General features: G+C 40.1%; 1 protein-coding gene across 1 annotated transcript; it reads left to right on the plus strand.

Moving 5' to 3' along the window:
* Positions 1 to 425: 425 nt before the first annotated feature.
* LOC132858739 (alpha-internexin-like) lies at positions 426 to 9,572 on the plus strand. The gene is made up of 11 exons (XM_060889201.1): positions 426 to 473; positions 1,067 to 1,186; positions 2,921 to 3,040; positions 4,768 to 4,870; positions 6,905 to 6,942; positions 7,100 to 7,234; positions 7,416 to 7,526; positions 7,615 to 7,725; positions 7,880 to 8,004; positions 8,577 to 8,828; positions 9,267 to 9,572. Exons 1-11 carry the CDS (start codon positions 426 to 428, stop codon positions 9,355 to 9,357), a joined length of 1,254 nt encoding a protein of 417 aa, XP_060745184.1. The 3' UTR covers positions 9,358 to 9,572.
* The last annotated feature ends 8,834 nt before the right edge of the window (positions 9,573 to 18,406 follow it).

Here is an 18,406-nt window from a genome sequence, read left to right on the forward strand (position 1 = left end):
ACAGATGCTCACATGTAGCTAAACAGGACTAGAGACGATGTCAGGGATGTTAAACGGGGACGTTGGCTTTGTTTAAAATAATCTTACAAGTGAATATATATATATATCATGTGCATGTGATAGCCTAGTGGTTAAGGTGTTGGGCTACCAATCAGAAGCTTGTGAGTTTGATCCCAGGTTGCCACCAAGCTGCCACTGTTGGGCCCCTGAGCAAGGCCCTTAAAGCTCAGTTGTACAAAAATGAGATAATGTAAGTCGCTCTGGTTAAGGGTACTAAGGGTCTGCTAAATGCTGTAAATGTAAAATCTCCTTTTATATAAAGGATATTCCTTCTTTATTCCTTAGTGTTTATTCAGTTGTTCATTCTGCTGTTTGTGTTAGTGCCATTGACAAATGAGCCAGACAACAGCGATTCAGGTGGCAGCATGGAAAACATGGATAGGTTGCTGACACAAGGCGTACAGCTCCAGGAGGTATTGTTTATATATTGTTTGGAGTCTTTTTCTAAAGCATCTTATTTCTCTGCACTCGCTAATTTTTAGTCTGTATCATTTCTACAGAGTCTCGAGTCATACACACTTCCTTAAAGTTCACATTAGATTAAATCCATGTCATCACTGTTTACTGTACTTCCTTTAGCATTAACAAGATGGCTGTTCTTTAGATGTAAACCCTGTAGGCTGTTGGATTTCCTTTTATTCTTGTACAAAAAAAAAAAACAGATTCTGTTTCCCTTTTTTTAGGGACATGAACAAGAAAATGGAGACACAGAGGGCCCTAGGAGACCACCGTACACCTACGTAGAAATGATCCAGTTTGCAATCAATAGTAATATAAATATGGTTACAGTAAGGGAAATCTATAAATGGATAGAAGACCAATTTCCTTACTTCAGGGATGTAGCTAAACCTAACTGGAAGGTAACACTTTTTTTATATATATTTATTTGACTTTAATTCTATGTGAGCAGAATTTATTATTTTTATCATCTAAGGGAAATGAATTACTGTGTTATTACTGTATGTTTTATCTGTTTTTTTTTCTTTCTTTTTTCTCTTCCTATTAGAACTCCATTCGCCATGCCCTTTCCTCGCACGACATGTTTGTCAGGAGGGTCCGACAAGACGGCAAGCTCTCCTACTGGACCATTAAACCTGAAGCAAACCGCGGTCTGACATTAGACCAGGTGAACAGGAATCTTTCTCTGTATTTAAAACTACTTTTAATTTGAATTTGACACCCATGCTGTAACAGATCAGTATGTTAGATTGGATAAAAAAAACAACAGCAATGTGATCCAGCCATGTGGTGTAGATTAGTGCTGCTGTATCACTTAGTTAGAGATTTTCAAGGTAGTGAATTAATTCAAGGATGAATTAATTCTGTAAATATTTATATACTTGAAAGCACTATACCTTGTCTCTTGTTTTGATCCGTGTTCTTGGCATCCTCGTGTCATTCTCTGAAAATAAAAACTGTAAACTAGTTTGGAAACTGACAGGTTTTGTTTCTCTCCAGCAACATAAGCGAGTTATGGCTACTTCTACAGACTCCACTACAGGTGGGTAAACATGGGTTTCCTAATGATATTTGTTCTGATTTACTGGATTTTTCTGCATTATGTATAAGGGTTTCATTTTCTGGAGTTTTATTGAGTATTAAAGTGGAGGACATCTCTTTTTAACCGCTTTCCTCCTGCCAGGAAAATAGCCGTTGATGCTAGCATGATGTTAAAAGATCAGCAAACTAATATTTTTATTTGAATTTGAGCTTTCACAACTTCACTGCAAAGGTTTTTTAATTTATTTACACGACATACACATTATTTACAAGCTTTTACACGTCTTGACCTAGACAGATGCTCACATGTAGCTAAACAGGACTAGAGACGATGTCAGGGATGTTAAACGGGGACGTTGGCTTTGTTTAAAATAATCTTACAAGTGAATATATATATATATCATGTGCATGTGATAGCCTAGTGGTTAAGGTGTTGGGCTACCAATCAGAAGCTTGTGAGTTTGATCCCAGGTTGCCACCAAGCTGCCACTGTTGGGCCCCTGAGCAAGGCCCTTAAAGCTCAGTTGTACAAAAATGAGATAATGTAAGTCGCTCTGGTTAAGGGTACTAAGGGTCTGCTAAATGCTGTAAATGTAAAATCTCCTTTTATATAAAGGATATTCCTTCTTTATTCCTTAGTGTTTATTCAGTTGTTCATTCTGCTGTTTGTGTTAGTGCCATTGACAAATGAGCCAGACAACAGCGATTCAGGTGGCAGCATGGAAAACATGGATTGGTTGCTGACACAAGGCGTACAGCTCCAGGAGGTATTGTTTATATATTGTTTGGAGTCTTTTTCTAAAGCATCTTATTTCTCTGCACTCGCTAATTTTTAGTCTGTATCATTTCTACAGAGTCTCGAGTCATACACACTTCCTTAAAGTTCACATTAGATTAAATCCATGTCATCACTGTTTACTGTACTTCCTTTAGCATTAACAAGATGGCTGTTCTTTAGATGTAAACCCTGTAGGCTGTTGGATTTCCTTTTATTCTTGTACAAAAAAAAAAAACAGATTCTGTTTCCCTTTTTTTAGGGACATGAACAAGAAAATGGAGACACAGAGGGCCCTAGGAGACCACCGTACACCTACGTAGAAATGATCCAGTTTGCAATCAATAGTAATATAAATATGGTTACAGTAAGGGAAATCTATAAATGGATAGAAGACCAATTTCCTTACTTCAGGGATGTAGCTAAACCTAACTGGAAGGTAACACTTTTTTTATATATATTTATTTGACTTTAATTCTATGTGAGCAGAATTTATTATTTTTATCATCTAAGGGAAATGAATTACTGTGTTATTACTGTATGTTTTATCTGTTTTTTTTTCTTTCTTTTTTCTCTTCCTATTAGAACTCCATTCGCCATGCCCTTTCCTCGCACGACATGTTTGTCAGGAGGGTCCGACAAGACGGCAAGCTCTCCTACTGGACCATTAAACCTGAAGCAAACCGCGGTCTGACATTAGACCAGGTGAACAGGAATCTTTCTCTGTATTTAAAACTACTTTTAATTTGAATTTGACACCCATGCTGTAACAGATCAGTATGTTAGATTGGATAAAAAAAACAACAGCAATGTGATCCAGCCATGTGGTGTAGATTAGTGCTGCTGTATCACTTAGTTAGAGATTTTCAAGGTAGTGAATTAATTCAAGGATGAATTAATTCTGTAAATATTTATATACTTGAAAGCACTATACCTTGTCTCTTGTTTTGATCCGTGTTCTTGGCATCCTCGTGTCATTCTCTGAAAATAAAAACTGTAAACTAGTTTGGAAACTGACAGGTTTTGTTTCTCTCCAGCAACATAAGCGAGTTATGGCTACTTCTACAGACTCCACTACAGGTGGGTAAACATGGGTTTCCTAATGATATTTGTTCTGATTTACTGGATTTTTCTGCATTATGTATAAGGGTTTCATTTTCTGGAGTTTTATTGAGTATTAAAGTGGAGGACATCTCTTTTTAACCGCTTTCCTCCTGCCAGGAAAATAGCCGTTGATGCTAGCATGATGTTAAAAGATCAGCAAACTAATATTTTTATTTGAATTTGAGCTTTCACAACTTCACTGCAAAGGTTTTTTAATTTATTTACACGACATACACATTATTTACAAGCTTTTACACGTCTTGACCTAGACAGATGCTCACATGTAGCTAAACAGGACTAGAGACGATGTCAGGGATGTTAAACGGGGACGTTGGCTTTGTTTAAAATAATCTTACAAGTGAATATATATATATATCATGTGCATGTGATAGCCTAGTGGTTAAGGTGTTGGGCTACCAATCAGAAGCTTGTGAGTTTGATCCCAGGTTGCCACCAAGCTGCCACTGTTGGGCCCCTGAGCAAGGCCCTTAAGGCTCAGTTGTACAAAAATTAGATAATGTAAGTCGCTCTGGTTAAGGGTGTCTGCTAAATGCTGTAAATGTAAAATCTCCTTTTATATAAAGGATATTCCTTCTTTATTCCTTAGTGTTTATTCAGTTGTTCATTCTGCTGTTTGTGTTAGTGCCATTGACAAATGAGCCAGACAACAGCGATTCAGGTGGCAGCATGGAAAACATGGATTGGTTGCTGACACAAGGTGTACAGCTCCAGGAGGTATTGTTTATATATTGTTTGGAGTCTTTTTCTAAAGCATCTTATTTCTCTGCACTCGCTAATTTTTAGTCTGTATCATTTCTACAGAGTCTCGAGTCATACACACTTCCTTAAAGTTCACATTAGATTAAATCCATGTCATCACTGTTTACTGTACTTCCTTTAGCATTAACAAGATGGCTGTTCTTTAGATGTAAACCCTGTAGGCTGTTGGATTTCCTTTTATTCTTGTACAAAAAAAAAAACCAGATTCTGTTTCCCTTTTTTTAGGGACATGAACAAGAAAATGGAGACACAGAGAGCCCTAGGAGACCACCGTACACCTACGTAGAAATGATCCAGTTTGCAATCAATAGTAATATAAATATGGTTACAGTAAGGGAAATCTATAAATGGATAGAAGACCAATTTCCTTACTTCAGGGATGTAGCTAAACCTAACTGGAAGGTAACACTTTTTTTATATATATTTATTTGACTTTAATTCTATGTGAGCAGAATTTATTATTTTTATCATCTAAGGGAAATGAATTACTGTGTTATTACTGTATGTTTTATCTGTTTTCTTTTCTTTCTTTTTTCTCTTCCTATTAGAACTCCATTCGCCATGCCCTTTCCTCGCACGACATGTTTGTCAGGAGGGTCCGACAAGACGGCAAGCTCTCCTACTGGACCATTAAACCTGAAGCAAACCGCGGTCTGACATTAGACCAGGTGAACAGGAATCTTTCTCTGTATTTAAAACTACTTTTAAGGCTTATCCTTTAAGTTTCTTTACAAACATGGCCATGACCTCTTCTCTTCCCCGACCCTGCTGCAGCAAACAGAAAGAGATGAGTAGCTCACGTCGGAAGCGTCCTTACAATGAGGAGCCTGTTCTGCTCTTTTTCTGCACGCCTTTCTGCACCTGCCGCTGTTCAGTTACCCCCGTGAGCTGCTCGCTTCCTGTTCTGTTCCACATATCAATGTATCTTTTTTTTCTCTTATTATTTATTTAGAATAAATAATAAAGTTATGTTTTAACACATCTCCCAGTCCTGGTCTCTTGCATGCGTTGGCTTTGTCGTCATCACAATCTATGTGTATTGTTTAAAATAATCTTATAAGTGAATATATATATATATATATATATATATATATATATATATATATATATATATATATATATATATATATATATATATATATATTCTCTCCTTAATTTGTGCTTTCGGTTGATTAATGAATGAATTAGTTCATTAATTTATTTATATTGCTAATATAAATGCAAATATACTTTTCTACATATCACTATAAAAGAAGAGAATACACTTGTGCTGAGGAAGGCTCACTGCCGCTGACTACTCGGCATCAGAAGAGCTTGAGACTAATCTAATGGAGTCTAACACAGGGAGAGAGGGGATGAGGAGATGAAGACTTGTTTGAGCCCCGATTCATTATATGGACTAATACATTTAAATGTATTACTATTATTCTGTAGTGTAGAAGGGACTCTGTAGGGCTTATAAAAGGGGACGGTGTTACGGTGTTAGTTGGCAATCAGTTACAGTGTTAGTTGGCAATCAGATGTTGCTACAGTATGTCATTAAACAGGGACAAGTTCAGTGTTTGTTTAGACATAGTGCAGTACGATAGCAAGTTCCAGTGAGGATGGCTGCTGATAAAGCCTTTGTTGTAAAGTGTTACCTTTATTATTCAAGCAAAGTTCCTTTGTTGTGTGACGCTTTTCGCGCTTCAATCGACACTAATAGCCAAAACGAGAGAACAACATTACATTGAAAAGGCTGCAGTATTCCTTTAAACCTTTGACCTACGTACATGATTTTACTAAAAGATAAACTAGAACGTGTGTGTGGTTATTGATTTACTTTTCTCATTCTTTACTAATTTATTTTCTTATAGTATAAAGTTTTAGCAAAAACATAATGAAATTAGAACAAGATCAACAAAATGCTTATTTTACATTTTTAGATGTAGGGTTTTTATTATGCTTTTTAGTTTTACATTTTTTTTAGTTGCATTTCCTAGTGGTCCAGTGGCAGGAGCTTATTCTCTCACTGCTTTGGCCCTGGTTTGATTCCCAGGCAATGAACCAAACCCAGCCATTGAGGGGTTGAACAATCTCAGTCTCAGCCCAGAGTTCAGATAAAATAGGGGGTTTGTGTCAGGAAGCACATCCGGTGATAAACCTATGCAGAATCCGAATATGCGGACTGGATGGTTCGCCGTGGTGTCTCCAAACATGAAGCAGCCGAAAAAACAACAACGTAAAAAATCAGCATTATTTATTTATTTGTTTGTTTCACAGTATACAAGTCACTATCATTTTATCATTAAAGAAATTGCATTATTTATCAGTAGAAAGTCCAGAGATTTGACAGAAAGTGTTCTTTTTGAGTAGCACTATACTACAATCCAGATTAAATGACTCCAATAAATGTCAGTTAAATTGACACGACTGATCTCTGGTTAGCGTTTCACAGTATTTATTTATTTACTTGTAATTACAGCACAAATCAACAAAGCTGATACTGCTACATTACATAAAGACTCCACAGACACTCCACAGCTGAAGGTCAGGATGTTATTTCTACTACTTATTACGCTAAACATTTGTTTGAGAATCGGGTGGTTCATGGCGATCCGTTGTGAGTTTGTTGGACGGTTTTGTTGACGAATCGAGGAGATCCTTATGCGGACTACTTAGCCGAAGCGTTTCGTGTTCTTTCAGTAAGTCTGAACTTCTTCCTTCAGAGGATTCACAAACAGGTAGCTGTTTCAAGTACACACTGAATTTCTGCTGTTACATATACCACATAATCCCTGTGTAGGAGAAGTGGCACAGAAAATGGATGGATAGCTGAATGATTTTCTGTATTTCTATTATTTTAAACATATTTTAAAACATAACAACATACTTGTTCAGGAAATCGAGGAACTGATGGCTCAGATTTATGAAACTGTATCTAAAGTCGAAGTGGCCTTCGCTCTTCCTGACCTTGCATCTGCCCTCAAAGAGATCCAGTCCCAGTACGACAGCACCGCCGCCCGGAACCTACAGGTAGAAAACATTTACCCCAAACACAGATTGAATGTGTTATGCTTTGAGCGGTGATCTCTGCAGGATATATTTTGCTTAAATATTTTTTTCCTCTTCCATTCCTTAGTGGCACTTTGATTTACCTCAGAATAAGTGACCTCTGCTTCTTCTGTGTCTGTTACTTTTATCTGATCATCATCAGGAAATGGATGCCTGGTACAAGACCAAATTCCAGGACTTGAACACGGCATCAGCAAGACATGTGGAATCCGTACGGGGAATTAGAGAAGAAGTTGTGGGCTACAAGAAGGATGTTAGTACATTTCTCTACTCTATACTTTACTCTCAGCTCATCTCATCTCATTCTCCATCTCCATCTCCATCTGTGTTTGTGTCCATAGATTCAGAACAAACAGCAGGAGCTGGATTCACTTAACAACAGGTATGAGACTTTGCTGGCTCAGATCCGTGACAACCAAGAGAAATACAAGAAGGAGGAAGAAGATTTACAGGTGAGAATAAAGCGGATGTATTTGAAACATTATAATAAGATAGAGAGCTGTAAAACAGAACCGTCTGAAAGAGTCTATTTGTTTTATTCGGAAAAAGCAGAACGCTTTAAGGCTGATTATTGCTAATCCGTGCTCACGGTGGTGTGCTTTTTAGGCCCGTATCGAGGCTCTGAAGCTGGAAATGAAGACAGTGAAAGAGAAGATCACTCTGCTGCTGAAAGAATATCAGGATCTCCTCAATGTGAAGATGGCTCTTGAGATCGAGATCACCACCTACAGGTAGAGTAAATCCGTGGCCACGTGTTCACCTAATATTTCCCAGTTTCTTGCATGAAGGAATGATGTCACAATGAAATGATAAAGTATAAATGATTAAGAAAAGCTGAAATGCAATGAGGAATTTGTATGAGGTGGGGGTGTGCGTTACTAGGCAACAATGCTCTCTTCCGTTACATGACGTGTCAGTGTGTCCCAGTATCCTGTATTTTCTTTTGCTACACAATCACACAGAGTACTTACTTTAACTGCAGAATTTTCAGTACAGTAAGTTGAAAAATCAGGATGGATCATTAGACCTTTTTTTAACTCATTGATCTGACTCCATTCACAAAGCTCCGTCCTCATTGCTCCTACTGTTACCATAATGATTCCACAAGTGTCTCTAAAATGACTAATGGAAGACTTAAACAAACACAAAATAGCATTCTGATCCAGTTAATTATTATTTATCATGCTTATACTTTGTATGAAAGTATGACAGAGAAATATTGACAATTCTACCTTAAAACAATATTGAGGACAAGGAGAATTGTGTCCACAGTAAATCAGTGCGGTTTGTTTTGCTTCTTCAGGAAGCTGATCGAAGGCGAGGACTCCCGTTTGTCAACAATGGTGCAAGGCATGTCTCTGATGAGTGCCAGCATCTCGGCGAGTCTCAGCACCTCAGGGGTGAGGGTGAGCGGAGCCTTGGCTGAACCGGCTGGTGGAGCAACTGCAGTGGCCTTCAAGCCATCGCAGTCTTCTAACGGCAACCAGGAAACTAAGGAGGAATTCTCTCACGAGCAGGCCGTAGAACTGACAGAGAGGAAGACCGTCCTCTTTAGGTAAAAGTATCCTGGTGATCACACGTACAGCGTGAATGCATTCATATAGCCATGATATAGAGATGGGGTCATAAGTTTACGTTACGTAACATGTTACGGATTTATTTAAATGTAGTTTTCTCCTGAATAACCTATTTCACATCACATATATTTACATAAAGTTCTAAGGACAAACTGAATCTACACAAATGAATAAGTTCAAGTAAAGGCAACACGATACATTAAGACCCAGGGGCGTGCAAACTTTTGAGCAAGATTATTATTATTTTGTCTTCAGAGTAACATCTACAAATTTTATGGCGCTTTCTAAGGGGAACTGAAGTACTAAACTAAGTGAAAATAGATATAATTCCGATTCCGATCATCCTGTTGATTTAATACGTGACACGCATTATGATTCTGTGTAGCATTTCTTGACGCTATCAAACTTTTGTTTAGAACGGTTAAGACAGACGAGGACCTCATCCAGAAAGACACACAAGAGCGCACCATCACCATCTCCGGAGCAGCAGACGAGACAGAAGAGTAACCTGATCTCACACTAGATATCTCTCTACTATATGTGTTCATTTCTTCCCTCCACTAGCCATTCTTTACTACATCATCATCAGATCTTTACATTTCCGTATCACCTTAGATGATTTTACACTCATACACATTATTCCTTTTCTAATTGTTAGTGATTGTTAGTAAAGAGGAGAATGAGCTGTGTATCAGAGATGTGACACTGATATCGCAAATAAAACTCACCTCAGGGTGATTTTGTGACAGCGAGATTGGGAGCGTGTTTACAGGGAAGTGTGCATGACTGAAGCGTGTATGCAGTGTAGGGTGTATGAAGGGTGTGGGTGTGTGTGTGAGTGTGTGATGGGAGCGTGTGTGACGGGAGCTTGTATGTGAGAGTCTGTGTGTCGGGAACATGTGTGAGAGTGTGTGACGGGAGCGTGTGTGTGAGCATGTGTGACGGGAGCATGTGTGTGAATGTGTGTGTGAGCATGTGTGACGGGAGCGTGTGTGAGAATGTGTGTGTGATGGAAGCATGTGTGTGAGCATGTGTGACGGGAGCGTGTGTGTGACGGGAGCGTGTGTGTGAGCGTGTGTGTGTGTGTGACGGGAGCGTGTGTGTGACAGGAGCATGTGTGACGGGAGCGTGTGTGTGAATGTGTGTGTGAGCGTGTGTGACGGGAGCGTGTGTGAGGGGAGCATGTGTGTGAGCGTGTGTGTGAATGTGTGTGTGAGCGTGTGTGATGGGAGCGTGTGTGACGGGAGCATGTGTGTGAGTGTGTGTGAATGTGTGTGTGAGCGTGTGTGACGGGAGCGTGTGTGATGAGAGTGTGTGTGAGAGTGTGTGTGTGATGGAAATGATTTAAACTCGAAAATCTGATGATTTGTGTGTGGTATGATCATTTTCATGCAATCTTAGGTATCAGCATGTGTTTTGAGTGAATCCCTGCATGCATGTACAAAAGTGCTTCTCAGGAGCTGAAAATGCGTTTCCCGCAGTCTCAGCGCTCTAGCGCCTTCCTTTCATGGTTTTTCGTGAAACCTTATAAAAGCACACATCTGACAAGCTTGAAAAGGGCTGTTTCACCTCATTTCGATGAAACATGATAGGACACAGTGTGTTTATGTCAGAAATCTGGGAAAAAGAGCTTTTTTACATTATTTTATGCCAAATAATATATTTTAGTTTAGTTTAGTATATATAATAGTTCATATTAAAGGCCTAAATGTTCATGAAAATAAGATTTAAACTCGAAAATCTGATGATTTGTGTGTGGTAGTACGAAAAGCATCTTTACACATGAATGGCCTCAGGAAGCTTTACTGTTCGCATGATACAGGACTGATGGTAGCACTCACCTTTTCTTCTCTGGATAAGCTTTTTTTTCTCAGCTTGTTCTTATATTCTGCACTTATATAAATATAAATGTAGAACAGGAGCTATATGACAGAGTAGCATTGATAAAATTCCATAGTACAATTCTGCACTTTCGTGTGGGCGGTGGCCATGTCCAGGTTGGCAGCCATCTTGATCGTGGCTCTTCCGGGTTGGATACCATTTTATATCCCCTTCCCCTATTTAAGGACCCTGCCGGTAAACACTCTTCGCCAGATAGTCTTCGCTATTAGCCCTGTGCGTGTGGATGCCTTTCCCCTTTAATTTCTATTTCAGTTATGCTTTCCTGTTGATGGAACTTTTTTCTCCACGGCTTCTTTTTCCTGCGCTCTTCATAGCTATTTTTCCCTCATTGGATTTTTGAAACTATTCTCCCGGCAGATGTCTTCTGTTTCGGTTAGTGGATTACTATTTTGATTTTGTTTTTTCGTGTGATGTTGGCCTTGCCTTATTTTTTTTTCTGTTGTGCCTGGTGATTTTGATGATCCTTTCCCCTTATTCCTGCCTCTGCATTATGAACTACACATATTAAAGCCTCTCATTGCCCTTAGTCTGTGTTCTGGGTTTGAGTCCATATTCGCACCCTGACAGAAAGGGAGTAAAATGAGCTTGCAAAAATGTCACAGTAACAATAATGTTGTTGATTTTTGTATTGTTCTTAAAGCTGAAACAGTATTTTCTAATCTACTGTATTTTCAGTTTCCAGTTAAGGAGTTACAGTATATAGACTTCTTATTAAAAAGATAGAAAAAACAGCAAAGAACTTGTATACGATCTTGAAATAGAGATTCTAAAAACAAAAGCTAAAGGTGAGTGTATGGTCACAGGTGAATTCTAGGAAGTATGTTGCGCTATGTTACAAGATACGGTTATGCTATGCTTTTGCATGCTCGTCATGATGGGTCATGCCATGCTTGCTATACTAGGCTAGATTGCCTCATGCTATGTAATGCATGCCTCGATATGCCTTGCTAAGCCAGCTCGTTATGGTATGCTATGTTATGTTATGCTAGCTAGGCTATGTTACGTTACGTTATGCTATGCCTTGCTAGGCCAGGTTAGGTTACGTTGCGCTGTTATGCCTCGCTAGGCTATGTTAGGTTACGTTATGCCATGCCCTGCTAGGCTATGTAAGGTTACGTTATGCCATGCCCTGCTAGGCTATGTTACGTTACATTATGCCATGCCTCGCCAGGCTGTTAGGTTACGTTATGCTATGCCCTGCTAGCTATGTTATGTTACGTTATGCTATGCCCTGCTCAGCTATGTTAGGTTACGTTATGCCATGGTTACGTTATGCTATGCCCTGCTAGCTATGCTAGGTTACGTTATGCTATGCCCTGCTAGCTATGTTAGGTTACGTTATGCCCTGCTCAGCTATGTTAGGTTATGTTATGCTATGCCCTGCTAAGCTAGGTTAGGTTACGTTATGCTATGGTTACCTTATGCTATGCCCTGCTAGCTATGTTAGGTTACGTTATGCTATGCCCTGTTAAGCTAGGTTAGGTTACGTTATGCTATGGTTGCGTTATACTATGCCCTGCTAGCTATGCTAGGTTATGTTATGCTATGCCCTGCTATGCCTTGCTGGGCTGTTACGTTATGTTGTGCTGTGCCTTGCTGGGCCGTGTTGTTGCGTTGCACTGTGTTTATGCCTCGTTGGCTGTTGTGATGCGTGGTGCTGTGCCTCACTGGGCTGTAGTGATGTGTTATGCAGTGCCTTGCTAAGCGTGATTTTGCGTTGTGCTGTGCCCTGCTGGGCTGTGTTGCTTTACGTTATGCCATGCCTTGCTGGGCGTTATGTTGCGTTGTTAGGACTCTCTGGTTATGCTTTGCCCTGCTAGGCGGTTATGTTATGCCATGCCTTGCTAGGCGTTATGATAACGTTATGTTAGGACTCGCTAGGCTGTTATGTTATGCAGGAAATATTTACTGACAAATGGACTAACTTCTTAACTTGACTGGTTAAATGCTAGCCAGCAATGAAATGAAAAGCTTCTCTCCTCCTTGTAGAAGCTCTGCAGCAGTGTCCAGCGAAGGATAGTGACCTGGTGGATTGATAATAGATGGCTACTGGCTCTGCTATTATTGTGTTTCTGTTCTTTTAAAAAAAAAAAAAAAGTTCCAAAGCTGGGAAAGGCACTGTGAAGCATCCTAAACACTGCTTCAATTATTTAATAGCTGGACTTATCCGAGGTTTCGCAGGAATGTCTTGGTTGCCTACTCATTAATTTGCCTATAATAATTTCCTTTCTGCTGTTAAAGAACCTGATATTGTCGATTCTTTGTTGGGAAAGGAAGTTAAGACTGGATTTCTTGTTGGGCCTTTTGGAAGTCTCCTTTCTCGGGTTGTTGGATGGATCCTGGAGGGATGGCTACTCTGGAGATATTCAGGGAGGAGGCGCCTTCCGTTGGTTTTGAGGGGTTTTTAATGGTCAGTGGTTGCTACTGTAGTAAATGGCAAAGGAACTGCTTTCCGCTCTGTTGGTGTTTTACTAATAAGTTTGGCTAGTGAAATGCTCGCTTTAATCCTCTGCTGGCTCTTCAGTTAGCAGGAAGAGCCAGGGAGGATTGCCTGGTATGGTCTGTTTGGGGGTGATTTTGTCTTGCTGCTTTCCCAGTTAAATGGGAGATTGTCCCCCCATGAAGCTGCTGCTGTTCCCTGACTAGCTTTCATGGAGATCATGAAAAGGATGGGGAATTCAGAACAGAGCCATACCGCCAAATGTAAATTTTATAAGCTTGCAAATTAAAAATTCAAATATGTCAAAGAATTTAGTCTTTTATTTTGACTCAAGTGGTCCTGACTGAACTAGATTAAAATCTAACATTTTTTGTAGGAAATAAAGAACACCATATAAATTGCTGTGATTGTGTTTATTCATTTTCTTTTTGTTTTGTGGTGGTTGGGGTGGATATCATTATTAATCTGAGAAGACATTGCAGCATATCATATCGCAGACTACCCTTCCATCCTGGAAATCTGCAGGGTTGATGGGGTCTTCCTCAGGATCTTGTAATTGTAGGGCAGGTTGTTGCTCCCCTCTAATTATGGCAATATTATGGTGAACAACACGTGCCAAAATAATGTCGCAGGCCCTTTCAGGGGTTACCCTGAGATGATGTAGGCACTGGAAACGTGCTTTCAACAGGCCTATGGTCATCTCCACCCGGGATCTTGTCCTGCAGTGTGCCACATTGAAGTGCTGCTGGGGGCCTGGTTCAGGTTCTGTGTAAGATGTAATAAGATTTGGTCTGCATGGGTAACCCATATCTCCCAGCAGAAAGCCATCAATCTCTCCTGTAAGAAAGTTCACATTGCTTTAGAATGGCATAGAAATTTCCCTGTAAATGTGTAGTGCATACATTGAAATATGTGTATAGGACATACAGTTGTGTTCAAAATTATTCAACCCCCACTGAAATTGATTGTTTTGGTCGGTTTGACATTGATTATGATCATTCAGTCATCCTGCTTACAATTAAATCAAAGAGGCACATGTAGGTCAGACAAATATAACATAACATTTATAATGAAATAACCACAAATGTCTTTTCTGAGCTCACATCATTATCAGTTTTATTCAACCCCCAAGTGACATTCAATCTTAGTACTTAGTACAACATCCTTTTACAGTTATAACAGCTTTTAAACGTGAAGCATAGCTTGACACAAGTGTCTTGCAGCGATCTACGGGTATTTTCGCCCATTCATCATGGGCAAAAGCCTCCAGTTCAGTCACATTCTTAGGCTTGCGCACTGCAACTGCTTTCTTTAAGTCCCACCAGAGGTTCTCAATCGGATTTAAGTCTGGTGACTGCGATGGCCACTTCAAAATGTTCCAGCCTTTAATCTGCAACCATGCTCTAGTGGACTTGGAGGTATGCTTGGGATCATTGTCCTGTTGAAAGGTCCAACGTCTTCCAAGCCTCAGGTTTGTGACGGACTGCATCACATTGTCATCCAATATCTTCTGGTACTGAAGAGAATTCATGGTACCTTGCACACGCTGAAGCTTCCCAGTACCTGCAGAAGCAAAACAGCCCCAAAGCATGATTGACCCCCCGCCATGCTTCACAGTAGGCAAGGTGTTCTTTTCTTGTTCTTCCTCCTCCAAACATAGCGTTGATCCATGGGCCCAAACAGTTCTAATTTTGTTTCATCAGTCCACAGAACACTATCCCAAAACTTCTGTGGTTTGTCCACATGACTTTTGGCATACTGCAGTCGACTCTTCTTATTCTTTGGGGACAGCAAGGGGGTGCGCCTGGGAGTTCTGGCATGGAGGCCTTCATTACGCAGGGTGCGCCGTATTGTCTGAGCAGAAACTTCAGTACCCACATCTGACAAATCTTTTCTCAGTTCCTCAGCAGTCACACGGGGACTTTTCTCCACTCTACGCTTCAGGTAGCGCACAGCAGTCGAAGTCAGCATCTTCTTTCTGCCACGACCAGGTAGCGTTTCAACAGTGCCCTTTGCCTTGAATTTGCGAATGATGCTTCCTATGGTGTCTCTTGGTATGTTTAACATCTTTGCAATCTTCTTATAGCCATTGCCCTTCCTGTGAAGAGTAATCACCTGTTCTCTTGTCTTCCTGGACCATTCTCTTGACCTCACCATGTTTGTAACCACACCAGTAAATGTCTAGAAGGAGCTGAGTATCACAGTCATTTTAAAGCTGCCTAATTGGTGCTTATTAGGCTTTATTGCTGCTCCCTGATATCCACAGGTGTTTTCAATACCTGATTGAAAACACTTCATTGAACCTCTGTTCTTCAGAGTGGTAGTCTTTAAGGGGTTGAATAATTATGTCAATGAAGAATTCACAAAAGAAACATTTACTACTGTATTACAAAACTAATTGATGTCATTTTAGTTGCATATGGTTCTTTAAGAAGTCCTTGTAGGATTTCATTCTGAATACAATTACAAATGTACACTAAATTCCCTAAAACCATTTACAGCATTGGGGGTTGAATAATTTTGAACACAACTGTACATTTACTTACCCCTTTCCACTCTGTTGCTCAGGGTTGACTCCTGATACATTCTTGAGTCATGAACAGAACCGGGCCACTTGGCCTCCACATTTGTGATTTATATTGTGGATTATATAGTGCAGCATTACATATGATCTTGAGAGTGCAAAGAATGAAACATGTTTTGTGATGTAGTCTTTGACCATTAAAAATAGTAGGCTGTCGGTGTACTTGCACATTAATTCTGTGGATGGACCTCCTGTTGACATAACCGCTTCATTTTCAGAAGGTGCAATGATCGGAATATGTGTACCATCAATGCATCCAACCGCATTCGGAAAACCTAAAGGGAATTATAATTATTAGGTTACTTCCAGGGGTCGCAGCAAGATATTCTTAACTGTATGTCATTTATCAGGTTAGCCTCATTTAAACAGATTTATACACCACTGACCTGCAATCCTGTAAAACTCCTCTTTGATGACTCTCACTGGTTTGTGCCCAGGAAACACAAAAATTGTCAGAAAGCGCTTAAGAGCGAGGCACACTTTCCTGACCGCTCTGCAAACAGTAGCCTTACTAATATGTTCTGCATCCCTGATGTTATACAGAAAACTACCATTTGTAAAGAAACGTAAGGCAATGCAAAGCATCTGCTCGGATGTAAGAGCACAACCATCGCGGCTGATGTTTCAGATGTAAGGATGGATGAGATTATGGATGTATCTTATTGACTGTAAAGAAAAACGGTACCGCTCAAATAAAAATGCATATTGATGTGACAAAACATCCACTGTGGGCCTCAAAATCCTCTCCCTATGTAAATGTAACTCCCTAAGAATTAATACAGCCTCTTCATTAACAGGATCATCCATAAAAGGACATTTCATTCCCTTTGATGCTTTCTGCGTAACTGAAATGTGTGCAATGAATGAGGTGTTTAAACATCGCTTCCTCTTTAAAAAAGGGGAGGAGACCGAAAGAAACTCTGGGTTTACCAAAGAAAACATGCTCATAAACATACAAATAAGTTGGAAGGAAATAGGAGTGGTTTACTAGAAATTTTTTTATGTGAGCCTTTACTGTGCCTTGGAAACACTGCAAAACGATAAACTTATTTATGTATGACAAGAAACCATCTAGTGATATTTTATCAGATTTTCTTATTTTAGGCTTGTTACGTTCACTGGACATGCTTTAAAGAATCTACTAAGAAGCAGGGCCAACCTTGCATTTTAAAAAATGGGGTCTTTTAGGCAGCATTTCATTATACACTACATTTATATTGGCAATGAAGGATGATCGGCTGGCTGTCTGGTGCAGCCTTAACAACCTGGAGCTGAACATGGTCAAAGCAGTGGAGATGATCATGGACTTCAGGAGAAACCCCCCTGCTCTTTCCCCACTTACCATCATGGACAGCATTGTCACAGCAGTGGAGTCATTCCGATTCCTGGGAACCACAATCTCCCAGGACCTGAAGTGGGACATTCACATAGACTCCATTGTGAAAAAGGCTCAGCAGAGGTTGTACTTCCTTCGCCAGCTGAGGAAGTTCAACCTGCCACACGATCTGCTAAAACAGTTCTACACTGCAATCATTGAAGCCATCCTCTGTACTTCAGTGACTGTTTAGTTCAGCTCAGCTACCAAATTTGACCTCAAGAGATTACAGAGGGTAGTCCGGACTGCTGAGCGAACCATTGGCACAACACTCCCCACTCTCCAAGATCTGTACTTCTCCAGAATGAGCAAAAGGGCAAAGTCAATCACTCTGGACCTCTCACATCCAACATCGACGCTACAGAGCCCTGAACACCAGAACGACCAGACATAGGAACAGTTTCTTCCCTCAAGCATGATGAACAATTAACACCATGGAACACACAACACCTAATTGCACATTTCACACTTGTACATTTGTACTATGTATACCTCAGTTGCACATTTCATACTTGCACATCTGTGCATACATACATATTGTCTTTACTGTTTACTTCAATTGCACATTTCACAATTGCACATGTGCACATACAAATTGTATATATTGTGTACTTCAATTGCACATTTTTCTCACACTTGCATATTTGTACATACAAATTGCCTATATTTGTATATGTATATTTCAACTGCACATTTCACACCTATAAATGTGTACATACAATTTTGTCTAGACTGTATATGTCATTCTGTTACACCGTGGAGCTTCTGTCACTAAAACAAATTCCTCGCATGTGAAAACATGCCTGGCATTAAAGCTGATTCTGATCACTCACTCGTTTTCTACCGCTTATCCGAACTACCTCAGGCGTCATGGGGCATCAAGGCAGGATACACCCTGGACGGAGTGCCAACCCATCGCAGGGCACACACACACTCTAATTCACTCACAGAATGACACACTACGGACAATTTCTCCAGAGATGCCAATCAACCTACCATGCATGTCTTTGGACCGGGGGAGGAAACCGGAGTACCCGGCGGAAACCCCCGAGGCACGGGGAGAACATACAAACTCCACACACAAGGTGGAGGTGGGAATCGAACCCCCAACCCTGGAGGTGTGAGGCGAATGTGCTAACCACTAAGCCACCGTGCCCCCCTGATTCTGATCATTTAAGAACAAAAACAAGCTTAGTCAACATCCATAAGTTGTTGAATGTTTTGAGTATTTAAAATGAAGCTAGCATCTAAAGCA

Source organism: Tachysurus vachellii, chromosome 16 (genome assembly GCF_030014155.1).
Source record: "Tachysurus vachellii isolate PV-2020 chromosome 16, HZAU_Pvac_v1, whole genome shotgun sequence".
Classification (NCBI taxonomy): Eukaryota; Metazoa; Chordata; class Actinopteri; order Siluriformes; family Bagridae; genus Tachysurus; species Tachysurus vachellii.